Source organism: Miniopterus natalensis, chromosome 7 (assembly GCF_054644295.1).
Source record: "Miniopterus natalensis isolate mMinNat1 chromosome 7, mMinNat1.hap1, whole genome shotgun sequence".
NCBI lineage: Eukaryota > Metazoa > Chordata > Mammalia > Chiroptera > Miniopteridae > Miniopterus > Miniopterus natalensis.
Window position 1 is genome coordinate 3873851 of NC_142087.1, and position 25703 is coordinate 3899553.

The 25703-nt window shown below is 38.1% G+C and overlaps 1 protein-coding gene across 6 annotated transcripts in view; it reads right to left on the bottom strand.

The window, feature by feature from the left end:
- NCOA3 (nuclear receptor coactivator 3) overlaps positions 1 to 25703 on the bottom strand; it is a 99964-nt gene that overhangs the window by 4521 nt on the left and 69740 nt on the right. For 5 of the 6 annotated variants that reach the window (XM_016204805.2, XM_087818697.1, XM_087818695.1 and 2 more), the window contains 18 exons: positions 23191 to 23295; positions 22215 to 22387; positions 21637 to 21737; positions 19747 to 19921; positions 18725 to 18913; positions 18461 to 18562; positions 15054 to 15194; positions 14653 to 14800; positions 13561 to 13952; positions 12530 to 13395; positions 11433 to 11568; positions 10027 to 10221; positions 9377 to 9643; positions 9152 to 9278; positions 7258 to 7429; positions 3841 to 4134; positions 2469 to 2573; positions 903 to 1143 (listed from right to left, as the gene is read on the bottom strand). In XM_016204805.2, coding sequence (XP_016060291.2) covers positions 903 to 1143; positions 2469 to 2573; positions 3841 to 4134; positions 7258 to 7429; positions 9152 to 9278; positions 9377 to 9643; positions 10027 to 10221; positions 11433 to 11568; positions 12530 to 13395; positions 13561 to 13952; positions 14653 to 14800; positions 15054 to 15194; positions 18461 to 18562; positions 18725 to 18913; positions 19747 to 19921; positions 21637 to 21737; positions 22215 to 22387; positions 23191 to 23276 — 3910 coding nt within the window. In that variant the 5' untranslated portion in view covers positions 23277 to 23295. The remainder of the gene's footprint in view (positions 1 to 902; positions 1144 to 2468; positions 2574 to 3840; positions 4135 to 7257; positions 7430 to 9151; positions 9279 to 9376; positions 9644 to 10026; positions 10222 to 11432; positions 11569 to 12529; positions 13396 to 13560; positions 13953 to 14652; positions 14801 to 15053; positions 15195 to 18460; positions 18563 to 18724; positions 18914 to 19746; positions 19922 to 21636; positions 21738 to 22214; positions 22388 to 23190; positions 23296 to 25703) is intronic. The other variant, XM_016204807.2, reaches the window with a different exon arrangement.

Here is a 25703-nt window from a genome sequence, read left to right on the forward strand (position 1 = left end):
TATAAGACAGATTGCTACAGGCTACTTGCTAACTGCCAGTTATTCTTCTCACCAAGATGCCAACTAGAGTAACAGGCTTGCTGCAGAAAAGCACACTGCCAAGATCACATGAAGGGTGGGTAGTTAAATGAGCTTTCTGTATAAAAGGGACGCCGTATTATACTACTCACATCACTCTGTCCCTCTATAGAGGGCAGAAGAGCTTTTGTCCCCAGTGGGCAGGGATGCATCCTAAAATGTAAACTCCTCAGTAGATACCACTACCTCCAAGAGGTATAAGCATTATTATAATTAGTGTGTCTCACTCACAAGTAATAGGAACTCAAAAGCCCACACAACACACCCTTTTCTCTGATTTGACCAAGCCTTCAGAGACTAGAGACATAATGGGGGAAACACAATGACACCTGGTAGTTTTCCTTCCAAATTAAGATATGGAGAACTGAAAAAACAAGACCTGGAAAAAAAATACTCAACTATGACAGACCATCTACCTCAATTACAATTACAATTATCTGTGCAGTGCAGTAGACATTTTTGTTCTGTTGTCTTTTTTTTTTTTTTTTAAATCCTCACCCGAGAATATTTTTTCATTGCTTTTCGGGGGGGGGGGGGGGGCAGACGGACACATCGATGTGAGAGACACATAGATTGGTTGCCTCCTGCATGTGCCTCAACTAGGGCTGAGCCTGCAACCAAGGTACGTGCCCTTGGCCCAAATCGAACCTGGGACTCTTCAGTCCACAGGCTGATGCTCTAACCACTGAGAATTAATTTCATTTTTCTTATGAAATAACGGAGTGAACAGTATTTGTACTTGTTTTTAATATGCAACAGATCTAGTCAATCTTATGTCCTTAGTAATATTACTTTGGGACAGACATTATCATTATCAAATTTACCATAATTTGGTGGATATGGAAACTGCTGGGGTGGCGCCTGTGGCATGGCAGGCCCTGCCAAAACCCCATCCATGCTGGGGGAGGCAGTCACATTAGGGGGTGGGCTGAAGGCCTGGGTCTGCTGCTGCTGTTGCTGCTGCTGCTGCTGCATCATCATCGCTGCCACCCTCTGCTGTCGAAAGTGATGACTTAGCAGCTCCCTGCTGCGCTGGGCAACCATCTGGGCATTAAGAAAACCCTGCTAATACCCAAGAAAAAATTCAATTAACACATAATAGCGAAAAAACAGCTAATTTCATGCATATAGTACCCCCACAATATATTAGGTATCAGAAAAAAAACACCCAATGCCTTTCTTGGCAATTACAAAAAAAGGAAAAATGCACAATTCTCATCTTGGTAAAGGCATTCTGGCTATTGGAGGGGGGTAGGAGGGTGGATATTTGCAGAATAGGGACCTAGAAATTAACTTGGGGGTCAGGAGCTGAAAGCAGACAGTTGTCAAGCTTTAAATAGAAAACATTCCTCAAAGTGAGAGACTACTTAGAGTAGATTTTGAGGATAAACTTTTCAGAAATTATGAAATAGAGCTATATGATGAAAAATGACGGGATTGAGAGTGTACTGGGGAAAGGGGGATTTGAAACAAGAAGGGGAGAAAATAAAAAAATATGGGGTTATACTCAGAAAGCAGGAATCCACCCCAGAAAATCTTACGATCTCTTTAAACCTCTGAAAGAGGAGGCAGAGGGTAAGGAGAAGCTACCTGAAGTTCAGGAGGTGACAAAGCACTTAACAAGGAAGCTGGTTTGTGTTCTACCAGCTGGGAGAGACCATCTCCAAAAGCAAGCTTTTATTATCATTTTGGAGGGCACCCTAGCTTAGCTTATACAGGATGTCTGATTATCAAGAAAATACAGATATCAGTTCTTGCAAGTGGACCTAAGACAGTGAAAACTGGGCATTTCAGCTGTTTTTGAACAATAATTGTAACATTTCAGACCACAGTAAAGGACTTCTGTGGTATCACCTCCCTCGTGCACATTAAGACAATACCTTAATACAGTCTCCACTTTAGACTGGAGGTAGAAAGAACTTTAATATCCCTTCCTCTATGGGAAAGAGATGTCATCTCAGAGATTATAAGGAGAGTAAGATTATGTTTTATTTATTTTCTTCTTTATTGTTCTTACAACTTCAAATGTTGCCCAGGGAGCATATGGTTTCATAATCCAAGAACAGAGAAAAGTTTCTAGATTATCTTAAATTCCTAAGAAGTGATAGCTGTTTTCACAACACAGTGATTGATCGCAAATGGGAATTAATTTTAAAAACACGAATCAGTGGTGTTAATAAAAGAACCTCTCCTCTTCTGATTCTTCCCAGTCACCAGCAAGAGAAGAATGAAAGAAAAAGTGTGAGAGGACCATGAGATGGTTTCTTACCCAGAAATCTGGAATTACTTTATTTAACAACTATTTATTGAGAGCCAACCACAGGCCACGCCAGACCCTGTGCTAGGCATAGGACAGTGAAACTGAACATAGAGAAACTTGTTATTCTTACCTGGGAGTTCACCTGGGGCTGCATCATGGGCCTCATCACTGCAGCTCCACCAGCAGTGGGGTTTTCCATTTTCATTTCAAGTGCCTGCCGGCTCTGATTCAAAAACTGGAGAGACAGATAGATTGGTTAGGATGCAAATGGAACATATTAATAAGCCCAAAATACTTTTCCAAATCCTCAGCACCACCCAGTGAAGTCACGATGGTATTCCAAACCCATTAACCTGGTTAAGTCATCACATCTAAGCTGAACCAGTCCATTTTCACATTTCACAAACGTCATGCTGAAAAGTTCTTGGCTAGCAAGTATATGAAGCTTTGTTGTTTGGTATCAGAAGTAAAAGTACAATTTTGCAGCTTAAAGAATATCTAGAACAGGAACTCAAAGGATTTGTAAAGTCAAATGTTCTCAGGGATTATTTAGGCCACTGGGGAAACAGCTTTAACTTGGTCAGAGTAACACTGAATAAACTGCCTCCTCTACTACCTTTCCCTAGGTAAATTTTATTGGGAAGAAATAAAAAGTAAAATGACACCATGAGCACATTAACACAGTTCCCAAGTACTAAAAACTGACTCTTAGGAATACTCATACACTAGAAGCATCTCTGGCTCCTTGGATTCTAAACTCGCTTGCCTGCTTATACGGTTCAGCCCGACACATTTGATAACTCAGCACACCCACGATGCAAATATAAATAAGTTTAAAATATTTGTTGGGGATTAAGGAAACTGAGAAAAATATCTTATCTTGGCATATTAAAAGAGAGCTCAAGTTTTATAAAATATCTAGAAACCAGCAGTTACATAAAAAGAACGCTGAGCCCTGGCCAGTGTCGTCACCCTGTGCAGCAAAAGGTTGCCAGTGCGATTCCCAATCAGGGCACATGCTGGGGTTTCAGGCTCAATCCCTGGCAGGGGTCGTGCAGAAGGCAGCCGATCAATGTCTCCCTCTCACATCTATGTTTCTCTCTAAATAAAGTTTTTAAGAATGCTGAAATCAGTAAGGTTTAAATATTTGGTTATTACTATTAAAGACTTTTTTAAAAATAGAAGTTATCTACTTCCAGGACTACAAAGTCATCAAGAAATACTTTTCTCCCACAAAAGCAATCCTCTCTGGCACTGACTTTTTAACCTGTCCATTGGACTGACTATTCTTATAAAAACATACCTAATTCTAGCACACCACCCCTAACAAGAAACCATCTGTACAAACAAAATGTTACATGGAAGTGAAAACAAAAGGAATTCCTTTAGTTGACAAGGGATAGAGAGCCAGTGACATGAGCCCTGAAGAACACAGTCTAAAAACAATTGAGGAGGCCAAAGGTAAAGCAGCTTCAGCCAAAGCAGAGCATGTGAATGGTTACCTGTTGGCCCTGCAGCCTCTGCTGAAGCTGCATTCTAAGTTGCTTGGGGGTGTTTGTCCGAGGTCTCATGATGTTGGCCCTAGGGTGCATTCCCTGGAGAGGAAAACTGCCTTGCTGGTTCATCTGACTCATCATAGAGTTAAAAGATGGTGATTGTCCCTGAAGATTAAAGCCTCCTTGCATTGGAGGCCCCTGTGCTGGATACGTCTGCCCATATAATGCTGCCTTCTGATCCATTATTACTGATGCTTCTTGTCCTTGGAAAACATCCTGTTTGGGCTCCAAAGCTTGTCCCTTAAACATCAAACACATAAATGAACAGTGAAGTACATCTGGGAAAGCAACTGAAATCATATGCTCTAGAGAAGGTGAAAAATAAAGTTAATATATGTGAACAATGATGTTGCAGAACTCCAAAAGCAAAATCAAGTTTATTGTCTGAAGTCCCATGAGAACACAGACCATGCCCCATCTTTCATGGCTGTGTCCTAGGTGCCTAGCACAAGGTTTCACACAGACAGACACTCAAACTTATTTTCTGAACTAAATATCTTTAATGTATTAAGTACCTGCAGAAATACTATTTGTTCCGGACTAGATTTCTGTACCAACATGGACCTCCCATGGCATATATAAAACAAACCAATTAAAATCACTATGCTTAGTCATTTCTAATGTAATTTGTAAAAGGAAATTTTTGAAGTTTGCAACAGGTGATTTTGGAAGAGACAGGTAAATCGACAAAAGCTCATAGCCCCTGGAGTGTATTCACCTAAAGGTGGTCATCCACTACTGTCAGCGGAGGGCAGGCTGGCTTCACTCAACAAGTATTTACTTATTAAGTGCCTGTTATGTGCCAGATATCACTTCTGCTAAGGATGCGTACAAAATAATGTCCAGGAGATGACAGAAAAAGAGGTACAAATAAATATTCTGAAGGAGGGAAGAGCCTGCCATGCTCAGACAAGAAGAGCCTATCAGGTACATTTGCCTTTATCTTTTTATCCACAGGTAGAGAATGCCACGTGTGCAGGCCACACCCTCACCAAGGCTCGCCTCAAAGCATACTTCACCCCATTGCACAGTGACACCACACTGGGTTTTCGCCCACCTCTCTGGTCTTTCCCTGGAGGAATGTTAGCCCTCTTCTCTTCTCTCACTACATTCTCTACTTAGATGCTCTCATCCACTAGCGACGACTGGCAATTGATTCTGCTTATGCAACTGCCTACTTAACATCTTTACCTAGATGTCTCAGGCATCTCAAACTTAACATGCAGAAAACGGAAGTTGTGATTCCCGATAGCCCCGCCCCCAAAAGCCTGATTCTCCTCCAATCTTTACTGCATCACAATACTATACATGGCCGAAACCGTTCATCCCGAACTAAGTTGGCAATCTTGATTCTCCCATTCTCCCTGCCAAGTGTGTGTATGCACATGCACGCACACATGATCCACCATGTCCTGTCAGCTTTGCCTCCATGGCATATGCTGTACCCTTCTTTCCATTCCACTGCCACGACCCTTTTCAAGACAACTCTCAGGGCTCTTGTAGTAATTTGCATCTGTGTTTCTACTTTGTCCCATCATACCAATTCCCTTCTCCAGACAGAAATCGGAGATATCCTCTTATAAAGACAATTTATACAGTAAAAAATACTGTAAGTTTAACATAGCAAATTGATCGTGCACATTTAACAATTTTCTCTTGCTAACCCTACTAAAATGACAGCAAATAAAAAGGTAGTATTTAACCACAAAACAATGAGAATAAGGACGGTTAACAAGATCAAATAGGTCAACAGGCATCAGAAAGACAAAAAGAGAAGGGAGGCATAACTCAACAGAGCAGAGAAACTGAGACCCATGTGCTTGAAGAGGAAAACTGAGCAAATGTCTCCCAGGTAGTCAATGGGAGACTCCACTGGGACAGCAGAGGGTCAGGCACAGTGCTCACACAGATGGTTGGTTAGGAGTCTGAGTATAGAGCAGGGGGGGCCAACTACCTCCTGCTCCCGAACTCCACACACTCAAGGGGCTGTACCTTCTACCTAACCTACTCCCCCAAGTGCCTGGGTTCAGGGACACCAAGCACAAGAGAGGGTAGAAACAGGGCAGAGGCTGAAAACAGAAAATCTTATATATTTACAATTTCTAGTAGAATTTTATAATTTTGTAAACTCACTACTCTAGCCCAAAATGCAACCAGGCAATAAAAAAAATTTCCAGCCCTAGCCGTTTTGGCTCAGTGGTTAGAGCATCAGCCTGTGGACTGAAGAGTCCCAGGTTTGATTTCGGCCAAGGGCATATACCTCGATTGCAGGCTCCGCGCCCTGGTTGGGGCATGTGCGGAGGCAACCAATGTGTCTGTCTCACATCAATGTTTCTCCCCCACCCCACCTCCACTCTCTCTGAAAAGCAATAGAAAAAATACCCTCAGGTGAGGATTTAAAAAGAAAAAAGAAAAAAAAAAACCCAGGCAAGAAATGGAGGATCTTCTCTAGAAAAACTATATTGGAGTGGGGGGGAGAACAAATCTACATGTTGCAATTTGGGTAGTCCTGAAATAAGACTGATCCTGCCTTTTCAATATATTACTCTTAAGTATAAAAAGGTAGTCCAGGATCACCAGATATTTGATGCTGAAAGCGTCCAACATTAGTGCCTCAAACAAATAAAAAGAAACTTAAAAATAAAGATTTAAAAAAACACAGAATCAATGTAATGCCCAACATGTCAACAGATACCCCAGAAAGAAAGATCACAAAAAACAGAAGAGATACAATTATTAAAGAAATTATACAAGAAAATGCCCCCAAACCAAAGGCAATATCTGTGCATCTAATACATAGCAGAATGAATGAAACGAGAGCCACACCAAGATAGGGCATCATGCCCTGGCGGGCGTGACTCAGTGATTAGAATGTCAGACTGCCCACCAGAGGGTCTCAGGTTCCCAATCAAGGGCACATACCTTATGGGTTGCAGGTTTGATCCCCTGCCCCGGCTGGGGGGCGTGTGCAGGAGGCAACCAATTGATGTGTCTCTGTCACATCGATGTTTCTCTCCCTCCCTTCCTCCCCTTCCACTCTAAAAATCAATGGAAAAAATATCCTCAGGTGAGGATTAACAAAAAGAAAAGAAGTTATGTGACTTAACTAACATAAGTAAAAAGCAACATTTTTAAAACTACACAGTAGTTTTATTGGGATCCTTTCTATAGTTGCCTAAAATCTGGCATCTTTATAAAATAATAGGTTGCTGGAAGTAATATCACAATTATAAAGTACATTTTCTCAATTTAATGCTGGTATACATGAAGGTAGTAATGTAACACAAGTAACACAGGCGGTCTTGTGCATGGCTTCAAGGATGTGCACACACATACTTCTATTTCCATGTTAATGCTACCTACTTGATTTACAAGTTCAGGGATGCCCAGAGCTCTGTCAATTTCTTCTAAGCCTGTGGCATCGGTGTTGCTCAAGAGTGTGTGCAATTGGTCCAACAATGCTCTTTCATCATTCTGTCCTTCTAGGTTTGAAGGTGGCCCAAGAAGATCATCCAGGGAATTTCTAAGAAGTGGCCTAAAAGGAGATTTGCAATTACAATGTTGCTTTTCTTCTTCAAAATAAAAAATAATCACAATAACTATACATAATATTTTAATATGCAATAACTCAAATACTATAAGTATAAATACCAACTGAGTAGCAGAGACTAGCAAATGGTATCAATTTAAATTTAAGGCCCACAGCCCAGCTGGAGTAGTTCTGTGATTGAGTGTCGACCCATAAACCAGGAGATCACGGTTCAAATTCTGGTCATAGCACATGCCCAGGTTGCAGGCTCAATCCCAATCCCCAGTAGGGGGCATGCAGGAGGCAGCCGATCAATGATTGTCTCTCATCATTGATGTTTCTCTCTCTCTCTCCCTCCTTTCCTCTGAAATCAATAAAAGCATACATATCTTTTTAAATTTTAATTTAAAGCCCACAATTTTAAACTTATGAGGCCATCTTCAATCATCATATCTAGCTTAGGCTTCTCCCCCTCCAATCATCAAAATGTAACTGCTAGACCCCTAGGCATTTGGGGGACAGCAGAGACTGGGGTTGGGAATGGAGGATGCAGTTTTCAAGACGCTACAAGAATAGAGGTGGTAATAGTCATATAAGTTGAAAAATCAACAAAAGAACAGGAAAAAAGGATAGAAATGATGCACTATCGAACTGAGCCTGATAACCTGCTAAAATAACTTTGTTATACTTGACCCAAAGAGCTCATGCAGTGACAAGTATAATATAAACTCCATACATCACAGCAAGGTGCCACAGTTCTCAAGCACATTAAAAGGGCATGGAGCTAGACATTTCTCCTGACCCAAAAAATTCTGTGATGAAACTATTTGTTCTTTACTGGGTAAAGAAGCACTCAAGTTAATAAATTCATGTGGTGCCCTGGCTGATGTGGCTCAGTTGGTTGAGCACTGTCCCGGTGCATGTAAAGGTCACTGATACAATCCTCAGTCAGCACAGAGGCCCAGTTTGCAGGTTCGATCCCCAATTGGGGTGGGTCGGGGTGGGTACAGAAGGCAACTGATCAATGTTTCTCTCTCTCCCTCTACCATTCTCTCTAAAATCCATAAAAACATTTTAAAAAAATAAAAAATAAATTCATGTGGTTATATAACTACTCAAAAGACCAATTCATTTTTTTCTTAGCTTAACATATTATAGAATTCAAGTTAGAATTGACATTGACAGGTAGCTTCTTTCATGCAAATGAGTTATTACCGACCAAGCTAAATAAAAATAAAATATAAACATAATCCACTCTCTTGTACAAAAGAGTGCTATATACAGTTCACCATCACCATCATCCCTTAAATGTTTTAAATAATTTTTAAGAAGAATTATCCAATCCTTAAAAATTAATTTTTCATAAAAACTAGGCTTATCCTCTGAACACCATTTACCTTATAAAAATGGTGCTAATTTACCCCCCTCTTCATGGAGGAGAATTAGAACATTATGAGAGACAACTAGCTCACAGAGGCTCTCAGGTTTGACCACTCAAGAGTCCTGGTAGCTGAACAATATAATTCCGTCTCCTCCCTCTCCCATGAATGCCATTGCTTGGTGCCTCAGCCTCGTTTTTACATATAATTATCCAAGAAATGCCCACATGGCAACAGATTACTTAATTACAGTTTTTCTCATCCTCTTTTAGGTTTGTTCCTGTGCTCTGATCCTTTTCTAGGTAATCCAATGCTAACATTTACTCGAGTCATATAATAACCCCCCCACCTATTTTGAGTCCCATGAGGGCCTTGTTCCATGGACAACATGCCATCTGGCCAGGAACCTGATTGGTTAGATGGTGCTGCTGGGCCATAAGGACTGACCCCCATTCCCATGGGAATTTCACCAGGCCCTGGAGAAGCAAGAGAGAAAGAATAAATTTTCAAATAAGCCAATAGCAAAAATTACTCTAAAATATCTAATTTCATTTTTCATGAAGGGGATGCTTACGCATTTGAAGCATCTGCTGCTGCTGCTGCTGTTGCTGCTGCTGCTGCTGTAACATTGGTCTTGAACCTGGAATGCTATTGGACCGAAGAGGCAAGGTGGGCATTGAGCCACCCATTGTAGGTCTAGGTAAAGCAGAATTATAATCCGCTCCTGGTCTTCCCATGGAGTTTGAACTCATAGGTTCCATTCTGCTGGCCTTTGAGTTTGGTAAGCCCCAGTCTCCCGAGGAAGGAGTCTGATTCACAGTCATGTTTCTGTTTGGTCCACCTACAACAGGTAGAAATTATTAGGTCTTTTCCATATTATAATAAAATCCTTCTTATATCATCTAGGTACAGTCATTATACACGTCAGCCATTACAAAAAAAGTGCTTTGTCATCCTAAGAATAGGACTAGCTAACTATTAAGACATTTTTCATGGGCCAGTATGAATCCATTACAGGTTAGAAAATGTCTTAGATCAAAAGCCTTCTAAAGGAGTTTAAATAACCAAGACATAGAATAAATGAACAGAATACTCATGAAAGAAACATTATGCTGCTTTTATTCAAAAACCTATTAATCCCAGTTACTTAAATGGCTCTAAGTGTTCAATTTGCTTTTCCCCAAAGAAAATTGTAATCACAAATACTAATTAGAAATGACATACCCATATTTGAACCATAATTTTCCTGACTATCCATCATTCTTGGATTCCCACCCAACATTGGTTGCTTTGGTAACATGGGGAAAGCACTGATATTCTTTACTGGAGGACTTGAGCCAACAGAAACAGGGCTATCTAGAGACACTGTTCGGTTGTATGGAGGACGAATGGACTGCACAGACTGTGGACTCCTCAAACCTGTTGAAAACATAGAAGCACAATACATATAAATATCCTCTGATGATCTGGTACATAATCAAGTAGAAGACATAAATACCAATACCACCCACCCAACAATGTCTTTCTTACTAAAAACAAACACTGTCATCCTTTACAATATAAAGACTAAGTAAAAAAAAAAAAAAATCCTGTATTCCAAACACAGTAAAAACAAGAGTCTCAGTATTGGCTGACGTAGTAGGCACTGATCTGTAGCCTGTTACAGTCATTCCTATTCTGATTCACTTTAATCCTGAAAATGTTACCGATGTTTCAAACTGCTGAAGGTTCTTCACCTATGTCTACTTATTAAATGGCATCTCTGTTAGAATTTTACAATTAAGTGTAATCAGGTAAGTGTCTTCTAATCAAACAAGGGCTGAAACATAAAATTTCCTCCTAACCTTTTTCTTTTTTCCAGTCTATTTCATTAATCTGATTATCCATTTCAGTTTAGGAAATAGGGCCACTGAAAATGAATAACCTTCATTCAGATAATTGTTAACTATTCTTTTTCAATTAATACATACAATATATCCGTATTAAATTGATGAACGAGGAAAGACATGGCTATAGAAAAGAAGCTGGTGTTCAAATAGCAAACACCAAAGAAGAAAAGTCTCATAATTAATGACAAGATTCCATAAGTATCAAAGGACAGGTTTTGAGCTACAGTTTTGGTTGCTTTTTAACCCAATACTCTGTGCCTAGAAAAATATATGCCCTAGTACCTACTACTCATCTGGACCAAGCAAAGATGAACATTTTCCTATACATGCCATGATTACCAGCATCGTATTAGTTTAAAAAAGGGAATCTATTTATTTTTTTATTTCAAAGAGAGGAAGGGAGAGAAACATCAATGATGACAGAGAATCATCAATCGGCTGCCTCCTGCATGTATCCTATTGGGGATCGAGCCCAAAACCTGGGCATGAGCCCTCCAGGTTCCGGGGTCGACACTCAACCACTGAACCACACTTGGCTGGACAGGAATTTTTTTTAAAATAGGAAAATGTCCCAAAAGTTTTTACAAACACATAATTATAAATTAGTATAAGAAACTGAGAGGCAGAGTATGCAATCTGAAGTTATATATGCCAGCTGGATCCTAGTCTTAATGTAAGAGTACATAAAAGTATGCAGAAAAGTTTAAAATGCAGCAAGAATAAAACCCAGTTCTTTCTTACCCAGAGGATTAGTTCCTTGAAACATTTGTTGCTTGGTTCCCAGATTACTACCATTTGTGGATATGGAATTATTGTAAAAGTCAGAACTAGACAGATCCCCAAGAATAGCATCTAGATTATCCAAATCTCCAGATCCCTGAAAATAAAATTTTAAAAATTAACCTGTGTACATTACTAGATACACAGGTATAAACATATTCATGGAAAGAAAATAGATGAAATGGGAACCAGTAAAATACAACAGTTACATGAAATGATAACTCCCAACTTAAAGTCTGGCTAATTAATTATGACCATCCCCCCACCCCCCAGTCTTCTTTCTTGAAAGAACAGTTAAACTACTAAGATAAACCCCTGGGTTTGGAGGTGCTCTCAAAGGGGCATTTCCTTAATTTACAGTAGATGTTTAATTCTCAAACTGTAGGATGTTTTCCAGGTAACAGTAGTCAGGGTCATTAGACAAAGATGCCTGCATCTACACATACCTTCTGAAAACAAGTATGATTAATAATAAAAGCAACAAGCTGATGTTCAACACAGTATTCATAGGTGTGCTTTAAAAGGGGCTTTTGGTCAATAAATTGGAGAATACTAGCATAAACAAAGTCAAACGGACATCCTAACAGTAGGACTTCTCCAAGACTTTAATTTTCTCAGGCAAATATTAACATCTCCCAGAATCGTGTTCCTCAAGCAGAGTTTGGGAAGTGCTTATATAGAACGTACATAAAATGTGATTTTAGGTAAAAATCAAAATGCTGTTGCTTAATACAAATCCCCATTCCTACCCCCCTGGTTTCTTTCTAGCATGCCCTTAAATCTCATTCCAACAATAAATTTGAAAAAAAAAATTTCAAATTGGCTGGTAATGAGTTACTGTCACATTTTAGAACACACATCTGATATTTCTAAATTGTATCATAATACACTTTACTGATGCCCAAAAGAATTACAAAGAAATGATAGCTCAAGATTAACTTCCATTAAATAAACCTAAAATACAAGATAAGAATTTGTGTATAAAACATTATCTTTCTAATACAGAAATGCAAGGATGAAACACAATGACTAAGCTGGAATATATAAAAACAAATTACCTCTTCATTTGTTTCTGTCTTAATTTTAGCATCTTTTTCTTGGCTTGAGCTAGGCACTGTGGAGCTGCTGCACTGACTCATTTTGTTATCCACTCCCTCCACTTTGGGCTGTACTTCTTTAGAGAGAGTATCACTAGGATCATCCCTGTCCAGCAGGTATCTGAGTAGGGCATTATTTTCCTTCTTCTTAGGACTTAGTTGCTCCTGCTTGACGTTTCCTTCCACACAGAATGTTGTACTACTAGTGTCTTTCCCAGTGGCTTCTGCAGTAATCTTGGCCACTTCAGCTGGTGAATTCCCGTTCTGCAGCAACTTGTGCAAAATCCGGTGCTTCTCTTGCAGCAGTGACCCATGCATATTGGATGTAGAGGACACTCCTCCTGATGTTGAAGAGGAGACCCCAGAGGGGCTGGTGACACTAACGGAAGAATCTTTACAACTTGGATCCAGTGGGGAGTTGGTCAAAGAGGAATGACCCCGGTCATCAGAAGAACAGGTAAGTAACTGAAGTAATTTTTTATGACCTTTGCTTTCCAGAGGACCCCGTTGATTCTCTGACCCTTCGACATTGCTCTCCTTACTATCTTTGTCATTGAGGTGATCCCTATTTGACTGACACATTGAACTCTCCACAGGATTCTGGTCACAATACAAGCCTAAGGGACTCTTAGAATCCTGACTGTTCACTTTATTTGGTTGAGTTATATTCATATTGGGAGAGTTGTCCAATTTGGGGCCTGGTGAAGACAGAGTAGATAAAAGAGACGTCCCCACACCCTCACTGATAGCTTGAAGGGCACTGAGAGAGCTGCTGGAAAAGCTGTGGCTCCCAGTACTGCCAGAAGATCCCATGGGAGAGTGCACACCTGGATTTGGAGAAAAGTGAGAAAAATAATTGACTGCCAAATGCTATAACAAAACACCATTTAACTCTTCAGAGTTTCTATTATAAAATAAGTTAACTTCGTAAGAATTACAGTGGTATGGAAAGAATTACCAAAAAAGAAAAAAGAAAATGCCAACAAGAATACCTGCTACAGGAGAAAACTGATGTGAGGCCATCTTTGGACTTCCACGATTACGAGGAGAAATCATGATATTCTGCTGGTTGGAGCCAAGACCAGGACTCCCATGTGGGGGGCTACTCATGCTGAGACCATAGGTGTTGTTCTGGTAGGAAGATGGTGACTGGATGGCTGGCCCAGGGTTCATTGAAGCTATGTTACTGGAAGCCCCATATCTAGCTCCACTCATTTGCCCTGTGGTACTGGGGTCAGCCAAGCCATAGGTCCTGCTGTTCAGCATCGGTAAGCCTTGGTTCGGTGACATGCTCATGCCACCTACCGAGTTATTACATCCAGCCGCTGGAGGTCTAATGCCTTGTCCAACAGGATTTGGGTTCGGTCTATACCCATTCTGTTCCCTGCAAAAAAAGAAAAAAATTGACAGGTGTGAATTAAAGCCCAGAATCAGATTTTCTAAAAAGGACGAAGTGCCCAGGACTTAATTTCTTAGGCATCATTCTTATACCTAGTAACAATTCCAATCTAGATATTGATCAATTATTAATCTAATGACATACTTTTTAATAAGCCACAAAATCTAAATGAGTAACACCACCACAGCACAGCAAAGGGCCAACAGCTATGTTAACTGAAATCTCAGCAGTGCTTTACTAGAGTTGCCGCCCACCTAGGAGTTAACCAGGATGTGCAGCAAACTACTCAAGATAATGAATGAATGAATGAATACTTCTTCAGGTGTTGTTCATTTAGTAACTATTCTTAAAGTCTACCTTCAACTTTTAAATTCAATTCTTAGAGCAATGTAATATACCATTGGCATGAAAGCTAACAGAGGTAGTCAGGTTTTATATGTTCTTTTATCTACTAGCCTTCCCATTTCCCAGATTTCCCAGGAAGTAATTATTTTACGAGCAAATACTCATTTCCACATTAAAATGCAACCTTAAAGAAAACAATCTAGGAATCTAAACTCACTTCGGTAAATCCAACATCCTTCTTGCTTTTTCTTGTTGAATTTTCTCTTTTTTTACATTAATAATGAAGCATTTGAGGACATCGCTGCACTTATTATGAGAATATGCAGTAAACTATCATTACCTCTGAAGAAAGTGGGTTGAAACAAAACCATGACGATCATTTGTTACAGGATTTCGGAAGAGTTTACTTTTTGTTTGTGCAGTCACTATAGTTCCATCAGCCAAAGAAAATCGATACACTGGCGTTTCTGCATGGCCATGAATATAAGCTGTTGGGGGAAATATCCTGTTACTAATTAACTACAATTACAAACAGGTATATATAGAAAAGAAATATACTTCAAATGCAATATTTTCAAAATCCAGTGAAAGACTGGACCTACAACAAAATTATGAATAGGCTAAACTAAGAATGCTCAAGAATCATTTCCCTACCCCACATGCACAAAACTACGGTCATGTATGTACTTCTGCTTTATAGCATGCCAAGCAATATCAAGAATCAACCTTAAAATGATTTACCTTCTTGATAGTGACGTTTCTGGGACCATGACTGCCCATCATTAAGACTAAAAAATCTCTGGATACACCTTCGAATTATATCTTCAAAGCCAGGTCTCATAGAGGATCGCAGTGAATTTGTATCTATATTGACAAGTTTTCCTATTAAATAAAAAATAAGAATTTAAATCCAACCAACAAGTATTTACTGGTTGCATACTGCATGGCTTAGCACTAAGAAATAAAGACACTAAATCCTTGTTCCACCTTCTCTGATCCAAATTTCTGCTATATCCAAAGCTTTTCTGTCTAAGGGCACAGTCCTTCAGTAAAGTCTTACATTAAATGTTTTGCTATATAGACTATAACAGTGTATCACACTCCTTCTCCTACTTTCTGAATGTACAGAAAGTAACATGTCCAGATAACCTCAGGTTCATTTTCATAAAAGGAAAAAAATAACACCTACCAGTAAAATTGTTCATATCTGATGATATTGCCCCTGCAACTATGAAGCAAGAGAAAATACTTGCCTAAACAGACAGTAGGGACCATTCTTCCCATCTGAGAGGTGACTTCATTTTTGGACACTTAAATCTATACAAGTAGGGTTAATCAAATACTCATATCCACAACTCTGGAATTTTAACAATTTTTCCTTAATACCAAATACACTAAAGAGACAAAATATATACAACTCAAATATGCTATGAAATTATAGGTTTCATGATAGTCCTTAAAAACTGGCTAGGCCTTTTCAAGTTCTGAGCAGTACCAGGTAGGCTCCAGGAACAAATACCTTACAAAAAGTGGCAAAAAGAGAGCCAAGAAGAAAGTGGTTGATCCATTTTGGAAAAAGACTGGTATGATGTGAAAGCACCAGCTATATTCAACGTAAGAAATACTGGGAAAACACTAATAACAAGGACTCAACGAACCAAAATTGCCTCTGATGGTCTCAAGTGCTATGCTACTAAAGTGAGCCTTGCTGATATACAGAATGTTTAAGTTACATTTAGAAAATTCAAAATAATTACTGACAATGTCCAGGACCAAAACTGTGTGGTCAACATCCATGACATGAATTCCTGTGACAAAATATGAAACATGGTCAAAAAATGTCAGACTATGATTAAAGCTCACGTTGAAGTCAAGACTACCGATGGTTGTTTTTGTCTGTTCTGCACAAATTTTACTAAAAAAATGCAATACTCAGATCCAGACAACCTCTCATACTCAGCACCAAAAGGCCCACCAAATCTAGAAGACAGAAATCATAACACAAGATTTGTAGATAGCCAGTATGGCTCAGTGGTTAGAAGGTCAACCTGTGCAAGAACTGATGGAGCTGAACCAGAGGGTCTCAGGCTCAGTTCCATGAAGGGCACATGCCTGGGTTGCACGTTTGATCCCCATCCCCGGGGGCGTGCAGGAGGCAACCAACTAATGTGTCTCTCTCACATTGATGTTTCTCTCTCTCCCCCCTCCCTCCCTGAAAATCAATGGAAAAAATATCCTCACCCCTTGAGTGAGAATTTAAAAAAAAAAAAAAAGATGTGCAGACAAATGACTTGGAAGAATTGGTCAATAACTTGATTCCAGACAGACTGGGAAAGACACAGAAAAAAATCTGCTGATCTATTTATCCTCTCCATGATGCGTTTGTGAGAAAAGTAAACATGAAGAAAATCAAGTTTGGATTGCGAAACTCATGATTCTTCATGGTGAATGACAGTTCTGGAAAAGCTGAAAAGGCACTGATGTTGGATAAGCTGATGGATATGAGCCACTAGTCCAAGAACCTGTTTAAACTTCAGATCTTTAATGGTGACAAATAAAAATCTTATTAATTGGGGAGGGGGCGGTGATTAGGGAGAAGAGACAAATGCATTCCAGAAAGAGTGAACACTTGCTGCTGTGCCAAGAATTAGAATGGTCTGTCCTCAACCACCTCCCCTGAACTCAGTTCTGAAAGCCACATGGCAAACACAATAGATATTCAGAAAAAAAATTATTAAATGAAACACATTAGGGACAGAGGAGATAAAATCTCTCCAGAGGCCATAAAAAGTATTAGACTGAGTGCAAATCTCCCTGGAAGAGCAGAGAGCAACTGGAAGGTACCAACTATACCTATAGTAAGATGGCTCTCAGGTGTTAACCAGATTAAAGTATTTGGGTTTCCTTGCTTGGTAAGTTCTAACTTTTATAACAGATATGTACTGCTTTATATTAAGGGAAAATACTAATGAGAATTTTTAAAGGTTCTATTTCCTAACCTGGTTAGGTAAAGATGTTTTATTCCATATTTTCAGCAAGATGTAAAGTATTGTTATTTAGGGAGAACATTTAGACTACCAATGATAACATAATACATAAAAATTATTGTCATAAGGTTTGATTATCTCAAGGTAAGAGAAAACTTTTCAGTATAAAGTAATATTCATCAGTGTAAACAGATTGAGAGAATTCATAATATAAATAACTTGTTTGCTTTTTTTGTATCTGTGAGAATTCATCTCAAGCAGCCTCTAGAAAAGTAACTGAGCCTGGCATAAATGGTTGACTGAAAATAGCTATTGGGGGTGGGGGTGGGGGTGGGGGTGGGGGTGGGGTGTGTGTGTGTGTGTGTGTGTGTGTGTGTGTGTGTGTGTGTGTGTGTGTATATATATATATATATATATATGAATGTATAAAACAGCTATAGTTTTGTTGTATGGTTATTTAAACGTACTCCATTTTATCAAATTACTTGAGGGTCCACATGGTGGATACTAAACAAACAGCTCAGGTCTGACATCAAGTAGATCCAGCTGCAAATTCTCCTCTTATTAGCCATGATCTTGGACAAGTAACACACCTCTCTGTCACTGTGCCTGTTTCCTCATCTCTGAGATGCAGCATGTGATAAACCTGTGGCATCACCATTTAAGTTTACATGATCGTAAGAGTGACCTTAAAAGTAAAAACAGATAATATCACCACTGTTTTTCATTTCATCATTGTGCCTTATCAACTACACACTGGCTTTAATTCTTTACCCCTATGGTCAAAAAAAGACAGTCCAAGATTGAAGTTCATGTTGATGTCAAGAATTACATCAGTAATCCTCATTAAACATGTCTTTGAAAATTTGTTTCTTTATGAAAAATGGGTTTGAAGTTAGAGAAAATAAATATTAATCTTTGATTGGAAATGCTATTTGGAGAGAGAGCCAGGTACCCTCTTGTCAAATACACCCAATTTACATGCCAAGGTTTTTAGTGAATCTCTCTCAGGATTGTGTAAGAAATACAGGAAATAATCACGCAAAGCATTCATTACACTGGGAACAGTCTAACAGTACAGACTGTAGAAATAGTTAACTTTTCTAAAAATTTTCTAAGTGAACGAACAGTTAATACAGAGCAATACACAAAGTTTTTTACCTGAAAGATCATGTCTAGTAATAAAGCTCTCAGGGTTTGACGGAAATGCTCTTTCTCCTGTAGTAATGCGGCGTGCCACACAGATCATGCAGGATTGCAAATCTACAATAAAATTCAACCAGGTAAGAAATCTATATAACCATTAAATGTCTGTTCAATAGATGAGTGAGGACATGAAATTCAGTAAGAATTATAACAATGGAAATTATGAAACTACAAGTTTGACTGCTGTTTCATAAACATCACAAACGTGATCACTCTTACCTTCCCCTTCCTCCATCATAGCTCGTGGCTGAGACAGGGCAAAGCACTGCATGGTTTCATATCTCTGGCGCATTTCAGGACTAGTGTTCATGTCTTCCACAATATCATGTGATGTTTTCATCAACATACGGCAGTTAAATGTATGGCTTTTTTGTCTCTGGGTCTCATTTGTCCAAGCTACTCCATTAACTTCGGAAAATAAATTTTAAAAGTTGACAATTCAGTTTATGACCATCATCAAGAACTCAAGCTATATTTTCTCATTACACATATTTTCCATAGTAAGGTCTACATTAACATTTCAAGGTGGCAATACAGTAGAGTTTCCCCTTATCCACAGTTTCAGTTACCCATGGTCAACGATGGTCCAAAACTATTAAATGAAAAATTCCAGAAATAAATCATTAATAAGTTTTAAACTGTGTGCCATCCTGCCCCACGCTGCCCGGGACATGAATCATCCCTTTGTCCCACAAATCTCGACGCTATATACTCTACCCACTTTGTAGCTATCTCGGTTATCGGGTCAAGTATCTCAGTAGCAGTCCTTGTGCTCAAGTAACCCTTACTTCACTTAGTAATGGCCCCAAAGCGCAAGAGTAGTGACGCTGGCAATTTGGATATGCCAAAGAGAAGACATAAAATGCTTCCTTTAAGTGAAAATGGTGTGTATGTATAGGGGGAAAAAACATAGTATATATAAGGTCTTGTACTACCCACGTTTTCAGACATCCACTGGGGGTCCTGGAATATATCCCCTGAGGATAAGGGAAAACTACTGTACATAAAACACTGAAATAATTTCAATTAAAACAGATATCTCACTGTATATTTTGGTCATATGAAATGTATACCATATTCTAAATTCACCAAGGTCATATTTGAAAATTTTGCTATTAACCACTTGCCTTTCTACACCAATTTAATTACTCGGCTTCCTAAAAGGTACATTCAATTTTCTAAGAAATGGTCAAGAAAACATTTTTTTCACCTTATTTAGAAAATATACATTAAGGGCCTACCTGTAGATTTTGGTAAGTTTTTAAGGAAATCCTTTCTGTCTTCTTCATGCAAGATATTGTAAACACTTGTGTTAACCAGGTCCTCTTGCTTATATTGCAGGTATTGTGTGACATTTTCTGACACAAATACAATGTTTCCATCACGATTCACCACAAACAGGAAACCATCCAATGCCTAAAGTGGGATAATGTTAATATTGGATATTATGGAATGAACTATATCCCTACTAAAATTCACATGTTGAACCCCTAACCCTCAATGAAGACAGGGTTTTCAGGAGGTAATAAGGTTAAATGAAGTTATAAGGGTAGGGCTCTAATCCAATATGACTGGTGTCCTTACAAGAGAGAGAAAAACCAGGGATGCACACAGAGAGAGAAGGCCATATGAGGACACAATTAGAAGGCAGCCATCTATACAAGTGAAGGAGAGAGATCTCTCTTGAAAGAAACCAAGCCTCCTGACACCCTGATCTTGGACTTCCAGCATCCAAAATTTAAGAAAGAAATTTCTGCTGTTTAATCCACCCAATCTGTGATATTTTATTATGGCAGCCTTAAACTAAGACACCGGCCTTGGTGCTAAGTAGAATTTGAAAAAAACTGTTGATTTAACCATCACTGCAAACAACTATCAGCCACCATTTCTATTAACATTAGCACCATTACTACAGGGTTGTATAAAAAATAAAAAGACAATTTGAAGAAACAGGAAAAATATGTCAACATAAAATCTGAATTAATGTCTAACCTACTTTTTGAAGAATCACATCTTCAAAGCTTTTAAAAATGAAAAAAATCAACCTCAGCGCTTCCCATTTGTCCATCTAATACCAAGTCAGGCTACAGGAACTATACCACTGCACAAGAATTTACAAAGGGAAATGAGCTAAAAAAGAGAGGAGCAAACTAGATGAAACATAAAAGTTGACAAGTGAACTTTATGAAGGGCTTCAGGCCCTGACTTCAAATAAGAGAAACATTATGTAAGTGGTCTAAGTTAATCATATCTATTTAAGACAACTACTCAGAAAATGATGCACATTAAGTCTTAAAAATTCCTGCCAGAGAAGAGGGAAGGTTTAGGAGACTGGGTGAAAAAGGTGAAGGAATTGAGAAGTACAGATTGGTAGTTACAAAATAGTCATAGGAATATAGTACATCATAGGAAATATAGTCAATATCATAACAACTGTATACAGTGCCAGGTGGGTACTAGAAATATTAGTGGGAACACTTTGTAAAGTATATTGTCTAATCACGATGCCGAACACCTGAAACTAATACAAAATAATGCTGAATGTAAACTGTAACTGAAATTTTTAAAAAAGGGGAAAAAAATTTTTTAAACTTCCTCAAGAATATAAAATTGTAGTATGCCATATGATCAATCATGCAAAAATGCACAAAAACGTCTGAGCTAAAATATGCCCAAATATCAGCTTTGAAATTCTGGGTTACCTTTCCTCTCTTGCTCCTTTTTTTTGTTTTGTTTTGTTTTTTATATGTCTTTATTGATTTCAGAGAGAGGAAGAGAGAGGGAGATAGAGATAGAAACATCAATGATGAGAGAGTCATTGATTGGTTGCCTCCTGCACAACCCCTACTGGGGATCAAGACTGAAACTCACGCATGTGCCCTGTTCAGGAATCGAACTGCGATCTCCTACCTAAGTCGATGCTCAACCACTGAGCCACACCTGGCCGGGCTCCTCTGTATATTTTTGTTTGCTTTCTCAGTTTGCAACTGCATTTTACGATCATATTCAAAATACTGAATTCTGTCTCATAAAAAGAAACCTGTCTTTTTGTTCTCATTACCTAACCAAAATTTCAACAATTTTTTAAAAAATCAACACACCTTACTGGATAGCTAAAACCATATACTTACCTGAAGTAAAAGTGGTCCTAAGGAGTCTTTATCAATAACCCCCTGTCCTGTAGAAGATACATCAGCTTTCTGAACATCATCATCATTGGAAATAGCTTTTCCTAAAAAGACAGACAGCAGTACTACAAAGAGCACATATACCAGTGACAGATTAAATCCAATTTCAAATTAGTCCCCAGGACAGACACAAAGAGAAACACACACACACGTGCATATGCACATACACAATATTTTCTGATGAGAAAATGCTAAAAATTTTTACATGTTAAAATTAAACTTCAGAGTTACCCAGGAGGGAAGAAGATAAAGACACCCTAAATTTCCTTCATTACTAAACATACTACTATCCCATGGCTTCCTGAAAAAGAGCTAACATTTGACAAGGAGAACAACACTGGCCTTCCAATTCTCTGCTAACAGTTTCCTAAAGCATAAAACTGGTGAACTCATTTGTCCATTCCCACAGAGGCTAGCCTCAATTAGTAGGAGCCCCCACCTAAGCAACAAGGTAGAAAAAAGAAATGTAAACAGTTAAGTTCCTTCTAAAAGACTTGAGCGTTTTTCTTACTTTGTATTACCTTGCTCTTTTATTTGACGTATCTGTCTTACTGTTTCCTTCAAAATTGCACATTTATCTGGTTTGACATTGAAATTGTCAATATCACTAAGATTAGCAGATATCAGTTCAGCCAATTCTTCAATATATTTACTCTCCTGCTCCCGTCTCCACTTTTCACCACTGCAGGTAAGACTAAAAGGGGGAGAGGGGGGAGGAAACATGAATATACCTATCACAAAAGAATCGTGAGCAGAATCAGTCCCTACACAACACCATTATCTTCATATGTAAAAAAAATCTCAATTCAGCCAATAAAAACTATCAAAACATTGTCTTAGAGAGGTAGTGCAATATAGCAGAAATTCATGCAAACCTAAATTCAAGTCCACCTTTTTGTTAGCCCCGTAGCCTTGGGAAGAGTTAACCTCAGTTTCATCAATCTGGAAATTAGGGATAAGTATTAATGATGAGGTTTTATAAATTGTAAATTGCCTTTGTTTTGCAACTATCACGTTAAAATTCAAATGATACTGACCTTGGAAAATACTTAAAAGGCTACAGAGTATTTTATTTCTACTTTTTAAACTTCTAACTGCATTCAGGAAACAAATGATGAAGCCTCACAAATAACAAAATATCAACTAATAACGTTCCTAAAAGATATTTAAAATTCTTATAATAATCTTGTTTATCTGTTCCTAACTCCTACCTCTTCCGTTGAGAAATGCTTCTTACAGTATCACACTGTTAGTATAATATTCTCACTTCTATCTGAATCAGCAATAAAGCTTCTATTACATCATAAAGATGTCCATCTCATCGCCATATTACTCTACTTACTATAAAGTAAAATAATAGTATTTAAGCAAAGACAAAAACCAAAAATATCTAACCAGAGAATGTAAATAACAGAAAATTAAAATGTTATCTTTAAACCAGAAAATAAGGGTAAGGGGAAGAGACCTTGATGTAGCATCAGAAAATAAACTGCCTACCCTTGTCCCGGGGTATCACATGGCAATTTGCGTTTTCGTGAATCAGGGACCAGTGGATCCAAGGAGTTTTCTCCTAATCCGCTCATCGTGAATATACATCAGCAACTAAGAAAGAATCATAAGATAAAAACATTATAAAATACCCGTGACTCTATAAAGGTATTATGAATATGCTTGAATGACTGCACATCATATAATTCAGAACTACTTTCCCTAACTGGTTAGATAAAAAAAAAAAAAAAAAGAATATTGAGAATTAAGATTTTTTAAATTGATTTTGAGAGAGAGAGAAAGGGAGGAGAGAGAAACATCAATGTGAGAGTGCAACATCGATTAGCTGCCTCCAGCACACCCCCTATGAAGGATTGAGCCCACAACCCAGGCAAGTGCCCTGACTGGAAATCAAACTGACAACATTTTGGTGCACCGGATGACGCCCAACCAACTGAGCCACCCTGGCCAGGGCTCCATATTCTTTGTAGTAAATGAGTATACTCATATTCCAGTTTGATTGCCCATAATGTCCAACCCCAACACAGAAATATTTCTCAAGTGCTACCAAAAATGTGTACACTGAATACCTCACAAAGAATTAGGGATCTTCTTCATATTTAATAACAAGACAAAGAAACCGTCAATTCTTCAATTGGTAAAATCCTAAATTTTATTTATATCCAAGTAAGCACAAGTAAGAGCTTATCTTATCATTTGGTAAGAAATCCCAATGATAAAAGTCTAAATTATATCAGGTTATTTTCAAGGTAGCACATTTTTTTTCTTTAGATCATTTCATTAATATTTATCATCCAATGTGTTTTACTCCTGTTACTTCAAAATAAACCTACATTGTGTAAATAACATGTAAACTCCACTACATTCTGCTTAGATGTACAACAATAAAACTCCAGGGGGAAGGGGAGAGAGATTTTGACAAGATCCACAAGGCAACAATTATTTTAATATTAACTGATGGAAATATAATATGCTTTGATTAAAGCTCCACTAATAAAGAAAATAAATGTCAGTTATTTCTTGTTGAAAAAAGAAACATCTTAACACTGGGGAGCTCATAATTTTAAAACATCTACTAAACCTTCACTTACTAAGAATTTTATTTGCCCTATAATCTTGTTTAGGAAAGCAATCATTGTTCTAAAGAATTCCAAGTCAACCAAACATTCCAAACTACTTTTTCTTAACATGTTAAAACGCATCTTGCATTCCATCTACATTCTGAAACATACATTAAGGGATACAAATTTCCACTAGGTGGCACTATACTACCAAGAAGGAAGATTAAATAAAATGTAAAATTCCACATAAGATGCTGCTCAAACTTAAAATATGTAGCTTTTCAAAAATCAAAATCACCTCATCATTAATCAGGAGTTCTAAATATTAATAAAATTCATTCTAACTATAATTTTGGTAGTAAAACATAAAGGCTGAAAAGCTGAGATGTTTTAAAGTCTTGGTGGTGGTGTTTTTTCCCTTACAGCGTAAGTTAAAATAAAGGAGCGAGAAAGAATTTAAAATAATTTTGATTACTAGTGGCTTAATGTTATGATATTAAAGCATACTCAGAATCCAATCCAATCACAGAAGCCTTTTCAAGCCCCTGATGCTGCAGTACAGAAAATGACCACAGTGGACTTTTCACTGGATCAGAATCCAAAGGCCCAAAGTGTATTCAATATGAAGTCAACCATGTAGATTATTTTTTACAATTATTTTTCTTGTATGAAATGTTTCTACTAAAGAGTTAATATATGCTATACTACTTAAATATATGAATATGACAATACGCACTTTAAGCTTACAATCATCCCTCAGTATCCATGGGAGATTGATTCCAGGATCCCCTTGGATGCCAAAATCATTCAAGTCCCTTATATAAAATGGCACAGAACAATGCATAGAGTCAGTCCACAACCACAGATTCCCAACCACAGATAAAAAATACTGTTGGATGCAAAACCCACAGGTACAGAGGGGTGACTATACAGTTAATAAGCAAGATATTCTACACAGTTACTTGAAGTAGCAAATAGTAACAATTTACAACAGCTTTCAATGCTATCAAAATCTAACTTTACCTATGTCTATATTATTTGAAAAAAGTCAGATGTGTATCCATGATAAATCAGATTTAAAATGAGTAAGAATCTTACAGCAAATAACATAATTTCTAATATAACTACTGTAGGCCTTTCTATACATTATAATCAAGCTATCGTACATTTTTAAGCTTAGACATGAACAGAATAAAACAAACTGCTAGAAAACGAACATCCTTAAACTTCAATTCAGGCTAAAAAGCAGTAAAGAATTGTCATGTCAGCTCAAAAGCCATGAAAATGTTATATATGGCTTAGCAACATTAACTACCTTTCCTTTTGGTTATCTGAGGTTAAGACAGGAGGGAAAATCTTGATTGTGTCCAACAAACTAGCCAGAGGGACAAGGGTACAGGAAGCACTAACTCCCTGTCCAACAGGAAAAGATATTAACCA